General features: G+C 41.7%; 1 protein-coding gene across 7 annotated transcripts in view; it reads left to right on the forward strand.

Moving 5' to 3' along the window:
• Positions 1-13,967, forward strand: part of SMG6 (SMG6 nonsense mediated mRNA decay factor) — a 217,688-nt gene that overhangs the window by 45,057 nt on the left and 158,664 nt on the right. For all 7 annotated transcript variants that reach the window (XM_059669127.1, XM_059669130.1, XM_059669131.1 and 4 more), the window contains 2 exons: positions 2,112-2,173; positions 9,404-9,549. In XM_059669127.1, coding sequence (XP_059525110.1) covers positions 2,112-2,173; positions 9,404-9,549 — 208 coding nt within the window. The remainder of the gene's footprint in view (positions 1-2,111; positions 2,174-9,403; positions 9,550-13,967) is intronic.

Raw genomic sequence — 13,967 nt, forward strand, 5'->3', positions numbered from 1 at the left:
CAGTATAAGGGAAGGAGTACTTTTTGGAATCAGAGGACCTAGGTTCAATTTCTAATTCTTCCATTTACTTGTTTAAGTTGTTTAAATTTTTGAGCTGCCTTGTAGCTTAGGGGATGGTATTTGCCTTGAATGAGATGGGTTAATATTGTTTTGTTTCTATCAAAGTATCCTGTATGTATAAATATAACCGGTTGTAAAGGATTTCTCCTGGTAATGGATGAGTTAACCAGTTTATGATTGACAGCTGTGGGGAAAGGGATAAAATAGGAATAGAGAATAGATATTTTACCTTATCTTGAAATAATTTCATACCTGTAGAAAAGTTTTAAGAATGATACAAAGAACTTCCATATAGCCTTTACCCAGATTCTCTAGTTGTTAACATTTTACTACTTGTTTCATCACTCATTGGGATAGAATGTTCAGCTAACAATTGAGTGTTTACAACAAGTCAAGCATGCTTTTACTTGCCTTATCTCAAGCTACCAACCCATTAGTATATGGGTACTGTTATCACCATGTATAAAAGAAAAATTTACGGGGGTTCAGCCAGTTGTCTGAGATCCCCTAGGAGGTAAATGGCAGAGATTTGACAGGAATATCCATGTTTTTCACCACTTTTCTCTACTAGTAGATCTAGAGACTTACATGTCGATGTGACAAAGACACATCGATTGGTTGCCTCCTGCACACGGCCCAACCAGGGCTAGGAATCAAGTCTGCAGCCAAGGTATGGCCTTTGACTGGAATTGAACCTGGGGCCCTTCAGTCCTCAGGCCGATTCTCTATCTACTTAGCCAAACCAGCTAGGGCATCTAGAACTTTTTAACTAGAAATCAATGTTTGATATAGTATTGCTGACTAAATGTAATTCATTTAAACAAAGATAAAGATTGAAGTTTGTATGCAGAATTTGCTGTTGAAGTCATTGGTGGGGTGAGAATGCACTCCTTTTCCCACACCTAGCTTCTGTTTGAAATAGATGGAATGGCCATAACTTGATTGGCGTTCTGTTTTACAAGGGAGTAAATCAAAAGATTTTTTTTTTCCTTGGGCAAAGTATCCAGAGGTGCTGGACTGTTCCTTGCCCTAATCACCCCCTGAGATCAAGATTCTTGACTCCTTTGAGCATATTGTTTCTAGGAGACCAGGGAAGATGACAACAAGATTTGATCTTTTATTATCTCCGCTTTCTTTGGAGTTAAATTTCCACCCTTGTTTTGCTCAGAGGAATCTCTCCCCTCAGTTTTAATAGCAGTAGGTTTTCTAGAACATGGAATTGAGATTGTAAATTTTTACTTCATGGGCCAGATGTGGCTGGCATGTTCGTGTTTTGGGCTTGCCTAATGTTTACTTTTTTTCTTTTTTTTAATTGGAAGCCAACATTTAAAAGCTAGAGGATTTCACATAAAAACCCAGCTTTCAGCTCTTCTTTAAAAGACCGGAAAAAAAAAAAAAAAAGGAAAGAAATGATAATCCTGGGTCCATAAAGAGTAGACCAGCCATGGATTACTACTGTCCCCACCAGCCTATTTCAAACCTGGCCTCCTGTAAACACTTGAATTTTCAGCTGCAGACCTTGAAATTGAACTTTAGTCTTAAAAGATGGAGAAGTATAATTTGATGAGCTAGTTAGTGGTGGGTTACTTTATCCTTGTTTACCAAAGAAGAGTCCTGCTTTCTTGGTTAGAAAGAAAAATAACTCATGAATAAGATTAGGGACTTATCCAAAATCACTATTATCCCTGTCCATGTCAGTGTTTCATTTCCATCATTATGGTGTAAGAGTGGCTCACAGATTTCAGAGAGCTGCAGGCATCTTTCCACTCAGCTTAGCTGGGATTCAACTCTTCATTCCCTGCACACAGGCACTGCTGCCAGCAGAGGGTGCTATCCACTCACTGAGGCTGCTGTCATGTTGGCTCAGTGGAGCAGCAGCTGTTGGGCATGTGCCCTGGGTCTGTGTGAGAGTTTGGGCATGTCTATTTGGTTCACATCCCTAGTGCCCACCCCTTAGACCCTGGCCAGGTTATTGTGTCACTAGGGACTCTGTTCAGTAACAGGAAACTGGGGAAAGTTTAATTGTTTTCTCCTCTCTTTTTCCCATGCAGCTGAACAAAAGGTTCATCCTCAGTTTTCTCCATGCCCATGGGAAGCTGTTTACCCGGATTGGGTAAGTGTGCAGGATGTTTATTTTATTTTCCTACATTACAAGTCATTTTGGAATTTAATATTGTTAGCAACTAGACTGTGTTTGTAACTGAGGGCACAGGGTGTGAATTCTTAGAGGCCTCCACCTTCTCTTCCCTTCACTCACTCCTACTTTGCTCATGAAGTTTGGGAAATATGATTCTCCATCCCTTTGTCATCCCTCTTTCTCTACCTTTACTAAAGCCCCCTTTAAACACAGTCTTTTCTCAACCCCCCACTCTTAATCCCTCTGGATTTCTCTTTCCTCTGCCTTCCATCTCAGCCCCCTAGGAGCTCCTTAAAGAAGTCATGCTCATTTCCTGGGTGCAACTGCCAAGGGTCCTCCTTGGGAAGAATACTGTCCACTCATTTTCCCTTAAAGAGAAGAGTAGCATTTTTTCCCCCCTCCAACATTTTCTCTTCCTCCTGAATCATACCCCTTCCTTCTATGCTCAGGTTTCTGTACCATATTGCTGATCTCAGTAAATGCTAAAACTTTTCTAGGTTTCACCATCTCCCATGGATTTACATATAAATCTCAGGGAAGGTGCTGTGTGTGCAAAACCCTGTTACTTCACCCATTAAATCCCTGGACAGAGATCAAGTTTTGAGTGTTCCTTTGGTGGATCAGAGTTGTTTTCCACTGTATAAAACTAGCGATCCTAAAGCCTGACTAACGCCTGCACACCAGAGCACGTGTGCGCTGAGTGCCTCTTCCGTCTCGGAGAGGACTAGGTGGTGGTGCTCTTAGAGAGCTCTTCTGCATTTTAATGTTTTCTGACTTGGAGGTTTTATTGTAAGCTACCCTTTGAGGTGATTTGTTTCGGATAATAGATCTCACTGTTGTCAGTGTTTTCCTTTCACTTTCTGTCATAACCTTGTAAGTTTATCTCTAATGCTTTAGAAGGTTTTCTTAGTGGGAGAGGCTGAAAGGCTTTGTCCTGCTTTGAAGAAACATTGTTCTATGGATGTTGAACTAGAAAGTATGCTTATTACATATTCATTTATTATCAAACATAGATAAGAGTAACAGTGATGATTATCACAAAGGTAGTCTTTAAATGACTTGGGAAACAAGTACTGCCAATAGATGTATCCCTATTAATAGAAATAAGTGTGAGGAGATTCACTTAGGAAAAGTAAACTAGGTGCATCATTAGCTCCCCTCTCACTACCTCTCCTACCCCCATATAAGTTCTACTTTGGCAGGAGTTTTTGCCTAACAGTGTTGTATCTTAGTGCCTATCATGTACTAGATGCTCAGTAAATATTTGTTGTATGAATGAGTGAATCATTACAGAAATGGATAGACTGTGAAAGATTGGAGAGAAGGATCTAGTTCGTATTTTAGTAGGTAGGTTATAGTAGACCCAGGTCAGTTATTAATGAGGAATGTAAAGCTGCAGTTTCAAGTGGGCAAGATGATATCAGTATCATTTTATAGCAGGAAGTACTATTGTGTGCACTTAAAATAGCTACTTCGGTTCTTTATCACTTTATCATCTTTTTTGGTTCTCATTTTTTAAATCTTTCTTTCCCTTACTACCTTTTCACTCAGTTTTCCTCTCCTTTTCTCATGTTTGTTCTTTAAATTTTCATGTACCATGTTGCTTTAAGTCAGGGTTTCTCAATCTCTATACTATTGATATTTTGAGCATTATAATTCTTTGTTGTAGGGAGCTGTCCTGTGCATCGTATGATGTTTAACAGCATCCCGGGCTTCTTCTACCTACATGCCAGTAGCATTGTGCCCCCCCCCTCCGCCCCAGTTGTGATAATTAAGACTGTCTCCAGACATTGCCAAATGTTCTCTGGGGGCAAAATTGCTCCTGATTGAGAACCACTGCTCTAGGTATTTGTTAGTTTTTTTAGAGACTTTTGGGACTAAAGAAGTTATAAATCTTGGTCCGGAATGTAGGAATATTTAGGATATATTTTTGTCAAGTTAGGCATTAATATTTTTCCCCCTCTTAAAATTCTCACATTTATTTTTATATATTTTTGGAGGAGGCTTGAGAAAGAATCACAGTAATGATTAAAAAACTAGGAAATGATTTATAGAAGAAAAATTAATCTTGAAAAAGTTAAGGTAAAAAAAGGTTTATTTAAAGACAGCTGTTTGTTCCCCTAACTGTGTTTAACTATAAAAGAGTTATAACCAGGTAGTTTTGATTTCTGTGGGAAGACAGCAAGAGAAAGTAGGCTTATGTTGCAGCTGGAGAGATTTGGGTTAGATGTAAGAAAATTTCACAGAGAAGATGTTCAGGAATTTTCTTTTCGGAAATCCTTTAAAGATTATCTCATTTGTCAGAGATGGTTTGCTGTGGTCCAGTTTATTTTTCAGTATCTCTTCCATCCCTGCATATAACATATTCTCTTGGCAAAAGATAAGGCCAGTCTAGTTGCACCTTCATAAAAAATGAGTTATAGTAGTGTTCACATGAGGAGAACGTATGTAAAGTCTAGGCGCTCCAGCCCCTTGATGACTATTCTTCCTATGCTCCCCTGGAGGTGAAAGAGAATTGAGTCCCATGTTTATTCTGGAAGGCAGAAACAGTAAAAACTTTGCTATTGGAAAAAAAAGTATAGAAGTCTGTAAGACTAGAAAAGCAATGAGCCCAAGCCACACACAACAACATGGACTGTTGCCTAATTACCAAGAAGATGTGAAATGTTGGAGGCGTTGAAAACGAATTAAGAGTGAGGAGTTTGTAATAGGGAGCAGCTGAAGACACATCCACTGTCTGGCCTGCCTTTTGAGAAAAGCCCCAATGTTGCTCTCCAATCTTCATTTTCTCTGTGCCCAGCATTGCAAATTGCATCAGCATATACTTGAATGCCTACTGTGTGCAACCCAAGCCTCCTTATTCTCAGCATCCAGTGAAAAAGAGGTGTGGAGTGTTAGATGGAATCAAGTGCCAAAGAACTTATTTTTCACCACTGACTAGTTACAAGACCTTGAGAGTGAACAAGTCAGAGCCTCTGTGGGCTTCGATTTCCTTATCAGTTGTTTAAGTAGAAGCTACCCAAGGTCCACTCCAGTCCTTATGTTCTGTAGCACTGTGATTTTCTCTCTCTCATGTCTCCCTTGTCACTCAGCTTAGTTTTATTTGTTTGCTACTGGGTTGCTTTTGTCTTGTTCAGTTTTTTAAAATTAAGAAGTTGAGAAGAGTTAGGAAGCCTGATTCTTTTCTGAAGACAATGTTGTCTAAGCTGTGTTCCTTAGCATCTAAGAGGTTGGGTCCTGCCCCGTTAGTCACTGTCTGAGTCACTCCATGTTGTCTGAAAAACTGGTTTCTTAAAACTGCCATTCAAATGAGATAAGGTGTCTCTAGAGACCACTCCAGAAAGCAGTCCCTTAAGTCAGTGAAATGCATAGCCTGAAAATGACTGTATCTTCTGCAGTTTTAAAGGATTGGGACAAAATCCTCTCAGGCACAGGAAGAGGAATCAGTCAGGGATGTAGAATGCCTCCTAACAGACACTTGCTTTCCTGGTGAGAGGCAGGCAGATCAGACCTGCCTTTGGACTCCACTGAGGGAAGTCAAGAAGCCAGCAGCCTATAGACCAGTGATGGCGAACCTATGACACGCGTGTCAGAGGTGACACGCGAATTCATTTTTTTGGTTGATTTTTCTTTGTTAAATGGCATTTAAATATATAAAATAAATATCAAAAATACAAGTCTTTGTTTTACTATGGTTGCAAATATCAAAAAATTTCTATATGTGACACGGCACCAAGTTAAATTAGGGTTTTTCAAAATGCTGACACGCCAAGCTCAAAAGGTTCGCCATAACTGCTATAGACTTTTGATTTGTGATAAGTAGAATAATTTTGCTTCCTGTTATTGTGTTGGTTAAAGTTACCAGTTTAGTTTTCACTTGCTTGCCTCATCATGCTATTTGCACTGCTTCAAGATCTCTTGGAATTTAAAAACTGATGTATTTATTTTGGACTTTGAATTGTTAAAAATATAATGTTTGTATTTTGATATACTTGTAAAATTATAATTGTTTTCTATAAAAGTCAGTAGTATGCATTGTAGGAGAAATCTTTTTATTGTACATAGTGCTTATTGTAAATCACATAAAATATTTAGAAAACCCAACAAAAAGAAGAAAGAAAAAATTAACCATATTCTCACTATCCAGAGATAATTATCCACTGTTGACATTGGATGTATATTTTTATGTTTTTTCTATATACGTCACACACACATTTATTTTTACAAATATGTGTCAAAAGGGTTCAGATTAAACTACTTTAAAACTTTCCATTTCATATATGTAAAACTTTACTAATATGATTAAAAAATCTAATATAACTTTTAAGAAATAGAATTAAATTTTACAGATGTGCCATCTTAACCAGTATCTGTAACTGGGCATTTTAGGCTACTTCCAATTTTTGCTGTTATAAATTACCATCTTTTTTAAAAAAATATATTTTTATTGATTTCAGAGAGGAAGGAAGAGGGAGAGAGAGATAGAAACATCCAGGATGAGAGAGCATCATGGATCGGCTGCCTCCTGCAAGTCCCCCACTGGGAATCAAGGCACAACCCGGGCATGTGCCCTTGACCGGAATCAAACCTGGGACCCTTCAGTTCGCAGGCCGATGCTCCATCCACTGAGCCAAACCGGCTAGAGCAAATTACCATCTTTTTATGCTTTCTCTTCTCCTGCTCCTCCTCCTCTGTTGCTACTGCTATTGCTGCATCTTGGCTAACAATTATTTAGTAATATGTAAAATCTCCTTCTAAAAACATAACATTATAGCTAAGGGCAAAATTTCTTTCAGCTCTCCCCAAGTCCCTGTGCTCCAAAGAGATAACACTAGACATCAGGTTATATAATCTTTCAGACCTTTTTACTGCATTTACATATTTACATATATATCCATCAAAACCATAATTCTATTTTGTGGGTTGTTTCTAAACATAAGTTGTATTCTGTCATTATCTCAGTTTTAGTATGATTTTTGTTCTTTAATATGGGGGTGGAGCAAAGAGGAAGACATAAAACTACTTATGGTAATTTGAAGCCAAAATCAGATAACATTTTAGCTACAAAATTGGGAACCAGAAGCCCCATTATTGAGCTCTGAGGAAGAATCTTTTATCTGCGTGTCCCTCAGTTACTTCCTGACAAAGTGATTTTGTCTGAGTAGATCCATCTTCCCTCATATCTCAGAACTGAAGTTATTCTAACTTCATTTGATTTTTTTTCTTTTGTTGATGTCGAATGAGTTGAAAGGCGAAGGGAAGATTGAAAAAACAAACAAATAAAAAAGAAGATGTGGACATTTGGCCTGGTGCTCCTTTCAGACCCCAGTCTGACCTAGGGAGCGTTAATGGATCTGTTTCAATTCCCATCCCAGGGAAGAGGTTTCCTCAGAGACAGCTTCGAAGCAAGACTGTCCCACGTGACACTCTGTCATGTCGTTCTGTGTTGGCTCTCTACCGCCTTTCAACACGGAGACACATGGCTCTGAAGCTTGCCCAGTGTGGCTGCTTTTCAAGCAGAGTGAACTCTGCTATTCTCGTAATGAGAAGTGCTAGCCCCCCCTCCCCACCTCCGACCAGAAAGAGTGCTGCACAGTGTCAGGATTTAAAATGAAACCTTTGTTATAGCCCATGGGGAAAATGGATCCAATCCAGCTCCAAACATATCATTCTGCCATTCCAAACCTACCAAGAGTTTTAATGGTTCTGAAACATTTTAGAGGAGGAAAAAGAGGGTTTTTTTGGTGGGTTTTGTGTGTGCGTGTGTGTTTTATATTTTTTTGTGGGGGATGGGGCACTTGAAATGGCATATGGGGAGGTGGGAGCAAATGCATGGTATGTTTTATGCCAGTGAAAATGAAGACAGCTCAGCAGAGAAGGGAACTGGAATATAAACTGTAATTGACCCATAGTTGTGGCATGATTTCTGGGTATCAGAAGGTCAGTAATAAGAGTTGCCATCAAGGGCAATGAATAAAGATTGTCAAAATGCCAGAAATCTCTGGAGTTTGCTAACCTGGGGAGGGTCCTACTCTGTGGAGAAGGGATCATGGTTTGGGTTACACTAGAAGCACCTTTCTCTAGGACTTGAAACTGTTTTGTCTTTTTTGAGAAGGATTTCCTTTCCTGTGGCTTTTCAGAAGCTGTTTATTAATCCAGCCTGAAGCTCTTCCTCACCCCATCACCCAGTGCACTACAAACATTTTTTTGGGGGGTGTGGGGGGGCATTGAGGATGGATAAAAGATACTTTGTTGACCACGAATTGTTCAGCATCGCCCTAAGGCTCAATGCGCCTGGCTTCTCTCTCTAGCACCAAGTTTGAATTTGCTTTTTCTTTCTGACAACTTCAGCTGTGGTTTGTTCCTATTGCCAGAGGAGCTCCAGGCATGCACCACTGTTTGGGATCCAGTGGCCACATTTGGCAGTCAGCGGTTTGAATGACCTCTCTTTAGGAGCCCTAGGTCACTGGCTAGATTTCTACCTCCCTACATTACAGGCTCTTCCTGTATTAGGAGTGGCAGTTGGCCAGGGCATTATATTTCCACTGGCCTGAAAACATGCAGACCTTGATGAGCAGAGTCTTGTGAGAGTGAGGAGGACAGCAACACAGGAAAGGCTGAAACAGATCATTGGGGCCCTCAGTCTGAGAATTCTTCCAGGGGAAGTATGGGACCCTCAGGTGGAACAGTTGGTGAGACAGTGCCTGAGAAGACGGCAGCAGAAAACTGTTTCTGGTTTCCTGAAGTAAAGCCTTGAGTAAAGAATCTTTAGATTTGTGAACCAGAGAGTTTGGGGAATATGTAGGTCTTAAAGCTTAAAGGAAATTTGTTTGCTATTTAGAAAAACCAATTGTTTCAGAGAGAAACTTTGATTTCATTTCAGCCTGAATCCAGTTATTGCCAAGGGTTAGGAAATAACATACCAAAGCATAATAACTCATAGCAATTTATCCAAAATTGAGCTGATTTATTTCCAAACCTCGAACACTTCTTTCTCTTAAATTTGTCCACAATCTTAGGATTGTAGGAAGGTTTGTGAAAGTAGCAAGGAGACACCCTATGCATTAGTTGTCTGCTTTTAGAGAGAAAGAGAGAGAGAGAGAGAGAGAGAGAGAGAGAGAGAGAGAGAGAGAGAGAGTGAGAGTGTGTGTGTGTGGACCAGTGCTCTTGGGGATGTCCCTCACTGATGGGCTGGTGTATTTGTAGGATGGAGACATTCCCTGCAGTGGCTGAGAAGGTGCTCAAGGAGTTCCAGGTATTGCTGCAGCATAGTCCCTCTCCTGTTGGAAGTACTCGCATGCTGCAGCTTATGACCATCAACATGTTTGCTGTACACAACTCCCAGTTGAAAGGTAAGGCATGTTCACTTTCTTTATTTAGACAGATAAAGATTAATATAGCTTTTTTTTCCTATGCTACCATACCACTAATTACCCCCCATCTCTCTCTCTCTCTCTCTCTCTCTCTCTCTCTCTCACACACACACACACACACACACACACACACCCTTCCCCACCATTGCATCTCACATCCTTAATTTGCTCTCTGAAATCTGTATGACTCTCTAGTGCTTGGGTGGGATGGAAGGAGGGAATCATGGGTATAGAGCTTAATTTGCAAACCCAGAGATGCTGTTGCACATCTGGCCATGCTAAAGGCAGCAGCAAGGCCTCTTGGAGTCTGCAGATCCAGAGCCTCTCCCAGGGGAGAGGCATTGCTGAAATGTTTCATCGCAGAGACCATACGCTTGGCAGGGACTGGGAATAGCTGTTTCTGGACTCATGTACCCTGTTTGTTCAATATGGAAAAGTCTAGTTCCCTGTGGGATATCCCTTGTGGGAGCCTGCCAGGGAGTAAGAACAGAGAATTGATGAGCTTTGGTGACTCAAATTGGAAGCACAAAAATCACCAGGCCCAGAGTTTGGCTAACATACTGGTGTGTATTCTGAAATGCTTTTTGGAACACTGAGGTTTTTTGAGTCAGGGGATGGGGTGGGAGGGGGCAGAGAGATGCTCATTGGCAGGATTTTTAAATGTTCTGATGACCAGGTCACAACCAAAGGATGTTACCAGGATCCCATCCTTTCCCTTTCCCTTTCCTGTTTCCCCTTCCTTCTTCCCCTTTTCCTCTTCCTCCTATCCCTTCCCCCTTCCCTTCCCTTCCCATCTAGGTAAGAATATGTGGTTTAACTTGATGGAAATATGTAATATAGGAATAACATTATTTTGTGTTTGTTTGTAAGGAAGATTTGTTCCATGATGCTAAAAAAATTGTAATTTAAAGCATTGTCAGAGAGTGAAGTTTGGTTTCCTGGCTGAAAGGTTATTATCTGAAATGCCAAGAAATAGGAATTGCCCCATGGAGACTCCATTGTAAAACAGACCTGGTGTTTCTGGACAGGTTATTACTAGTTCTCTTATTGCACTTTTTCTTTTCTTTAAAACATTTAAAAAAATGTTTATTGATTGGGGAGGGGGAGAGAAAACATTGATTTGTTGTTACACTTATTTATATATTTGTTGGTTGCTTCTTGTATGTGCCCTGACTGGGAATTGAACTCACAACCTTGGCATATTAGGATGATGCCAAGTTGCTATAACCAACTGAGCTACCCGGCTAGGGTCTTATTGCACATTTTCTTGGTGCTTTCTCTTACTCTGAAATTGATTTATTTTCCTTCCCATTTATTTTTGAGGGTTCTACATTAGCTTGCTGATGAGTGGGTATGCCACAATTTCCCTTGAAACTTGGTTCTTCCTGGGACTCTGTAAAGCCCTCTGCTAGTCTGTCTGGGTTTTCAGTCATATCTGATCTTCTCCGCTCAAGTTGGCTGCTTACAGCAGAAGGCAAGATGCAGAGGCTGAGGTGCCATTTTGAACTTGGCTAATTATTCCTGAGAACAGCTCTGAGGAAGCATGCTGTCCTGGGGGACAGGGATGGTTTCCAGGAAGGAGGAAATAAAGTTTGTCAATTCTGTCCTGGTAAGGCTGTGAAGTCCAAAGGGGCAGGAGATTGATTCCTTCTTCATGACTCTGCTGGTTTAGCTACCAAGTGGGAAGCTCAGTGGACTCAGGAAATGAGGCCTCCTGAGGTGCCCTCCTATTCATTGTCCTGCCTTCCTCTAACCTCAACCCACAGAGTTCAGTGAGCTGCTGTCACAGAGCTGCAGCCTCGGCCAAGATATTTTTCTACCATCAAGTGACCTGTAATCTTGGGAGGTGTGAATGTAAAGGGCCTGCGGCTCTGGCCTGTGAAGCATCTGTTGTCAGCAGCCTCTGCTCCATGAAAAGGAACACCTGGGCTTTTTCGTAGGCCACCAGTGAGTCCTTTTCTTGTAGCTGTTGTTTAGTAAAGGTGAAAAGAGACAGATGCAAGGAAGGTGAGATGGTGAGAACAGAGAAAGAAGGAAATAGGTGGTTTCCCCAGTTGAGGCCAGGGAACTTTTTTAGTACTCTTCTCCATGGTTGTATGAGGACCTGCTAGCCAGGAAGGACATGCCAAAGCCGGTGCCTGAGACCCTGCTACTCATTTCTGGCCTTGTCCTTTGCTCACCTCCATGAGGCAACTGGGGCCAAGAGGAGGATGATATGAGGTGGTCAGAAGTTCCTAGGGTGTTTCAGGGATAAACAGCCTGGGCCACAGGATATAACACTCAACTAGGACAGAGAGCTCTGTGGACATGCTGCCAAGTACCCGGTGTGCAGCTGAGGCGGCCGTCCAGACCCCACTGTGTGGGCTGCCATTGGGAGAGGGGTGAGCAGAGCACGCAGCGGGGCTGGTTGGTGGGAAGATGCACTTTTCCATTTCCCAGCATATGAGTCATCTTCTCTGGGCCCCTGTGCTGTGCTTGCATGGACAGTGGCAAGAAGGGGGTGTTGTGGCTGAGCAGCAGCATCTGTGCCGGGGGTGGAGAAGGAAGGGGGTTGGGGAGAGGGTAAAGGTTTAAATCCTTCACTAATCAGCAGCAGTTTGAATCACATTTTTATGAGTAAGGAAGTGATAAATCAGCCCTGAGTGTTCAGCCCCAAAGTCCTGTCAGCCAGTGCCCTTCTAAAGTCTTCTCTCCAGGCCACTCTGCTTGCTGTCAGAGTCGCCAGCCACCCAGCTGTGGGACCCTGACTGTCTGAAACCAGGAAGCAAGGGCCTGACGCTGCTTGGCCCTCCCAGGTGCTTGGGGTCTGTGGTGATTTGGCAGTCAGTGCAAGTTACAGAACATCTGGGCCATCATTTTTCTTTCCATTCCTTCTTGGACATATCCTTCTGGGTGGGTGTTTGCATCAGTCAGTTCCTGGACTCTGTGGAGAAGGAACGTTCCAGCATGAAGCAGAGGTGATCAGTGGTCCCCAAGGCAGTTGAGGTCCTCTCAATCTGTGCATGGGCTTTCCCTGTAGCTGTGGTCCTAAAGCATATGATTTGGAGAGCAGCAGGGATGTCCTTACTAAAACATATGTCCTTTATGATACCCCGAATTCATTTTATTTGTGTGTGTGTGTTAACCTTGTGGAACTGTCTTTTTTTCAAATCACCTATAATCCGGGGGTAGGAATGATATTATCACTTTAGGGTTATTACTTTTCAGATGTGTTTTCCTTGTCAAGAGAGAGAACTGTTTAAAAGCTTTGGACATCTCACAAGACAAAATGGAGGAAAAAGCTTAGATGGTGGTGAGAGAAAGGCATCTTTCCCCTTTTCCTAGGTTGTAGTTTTCCCCAGAGCTCAGGGAGGCAGAGGTTGTGAGGTCATATTTGTCCCCCTGCCCTTAGGAGACAATAAGTTGAGTTATGCCACATCATTTTACCAACTAAACTTTCCAGTCTCAGCAGTGATCTTAACACTCAGAGCTATTGGTGGGGGAGCTATTACCTCCTCCTCTAATGAATGGGCCCTATGCAAAAATCCCACATTAGTGGGACTATGAAGAATCTAGAATCCTAGTACTCTATAGTGAAGTGGTTGGGGACAGATAAATTTGAGGGATGTTTGGGGTCCCTCAGCATAGTGCCTGGAATTTATTAGGCACTCAGTAATTATTGAATGTATGGGTGAAGAAGGCAAGCCAGCTTTCATTGAATAGTATGTTTTTTACCTGGCCTGTGTCCAACATTATCTTGTGGTGGTGATAGGTGGTTCCCAGAATGATGTCACAATTGGTAATCGCTCTATGGCATTCCCAAGCCTGAAGGGAGAAATCAGGCCTTCTCCACGTGCCTCAGCATTTAACACTTCAGTAGCCATCTGATTGGCTGACGTGATGCTGGAGGATGAACTGTTGATCTAAACCACAAGCATGCCAAGAATTTTAATTTTTTAAAAATTCTGTAATTTAAGGAAATAAAACTCTAGTTTTTGAAAAGGAATAATTAAAGCAACATTTGTGGTAGAGCATCACTAAAAGCCCATTGCATCCCCCATCTGTGCCCAATTTGCTCCAATCTGCCCTCCCCCCTTTTTTTCTTTTTCTTCGTTTTTCTCTTCCCCTCTTGCTCTCTCTCCCTTTTTAAAAAATATGTTTTATAATTCCTGGAATCAAAACCATCTCATGCACACACTGTTTTATTTTACTGCATTATTGGATTATACTTCCTATAAATCATTGGATGTTATTCATTGGCCACCACTGGAATAACTTCCCTTTTCTGTGCCCTGGCCCTCCCTTTTTCCTCCTCTACCAGTTCATAGAATAGGGCTGTATTTCAGCCTTGCAGAGAAGCCCTGGTGGCAGCAAGAGGGCACCCAAGAGACACTTCTTATGTGTGCCATTGGTGTTTC

Source organism: Myotis daubentonii, chromosome 16 (assembly GCF_963259705.1).
Source record: "Myotis daubentonii chromosome 16, mMyoDau2.1, whole genome shotgun sequence".
NCBI lineage: Eukaryota > Metazoa > Chordata > Mammalia > Chiroptera > Vespertilionidae > Myotis > Myotis daubentonii.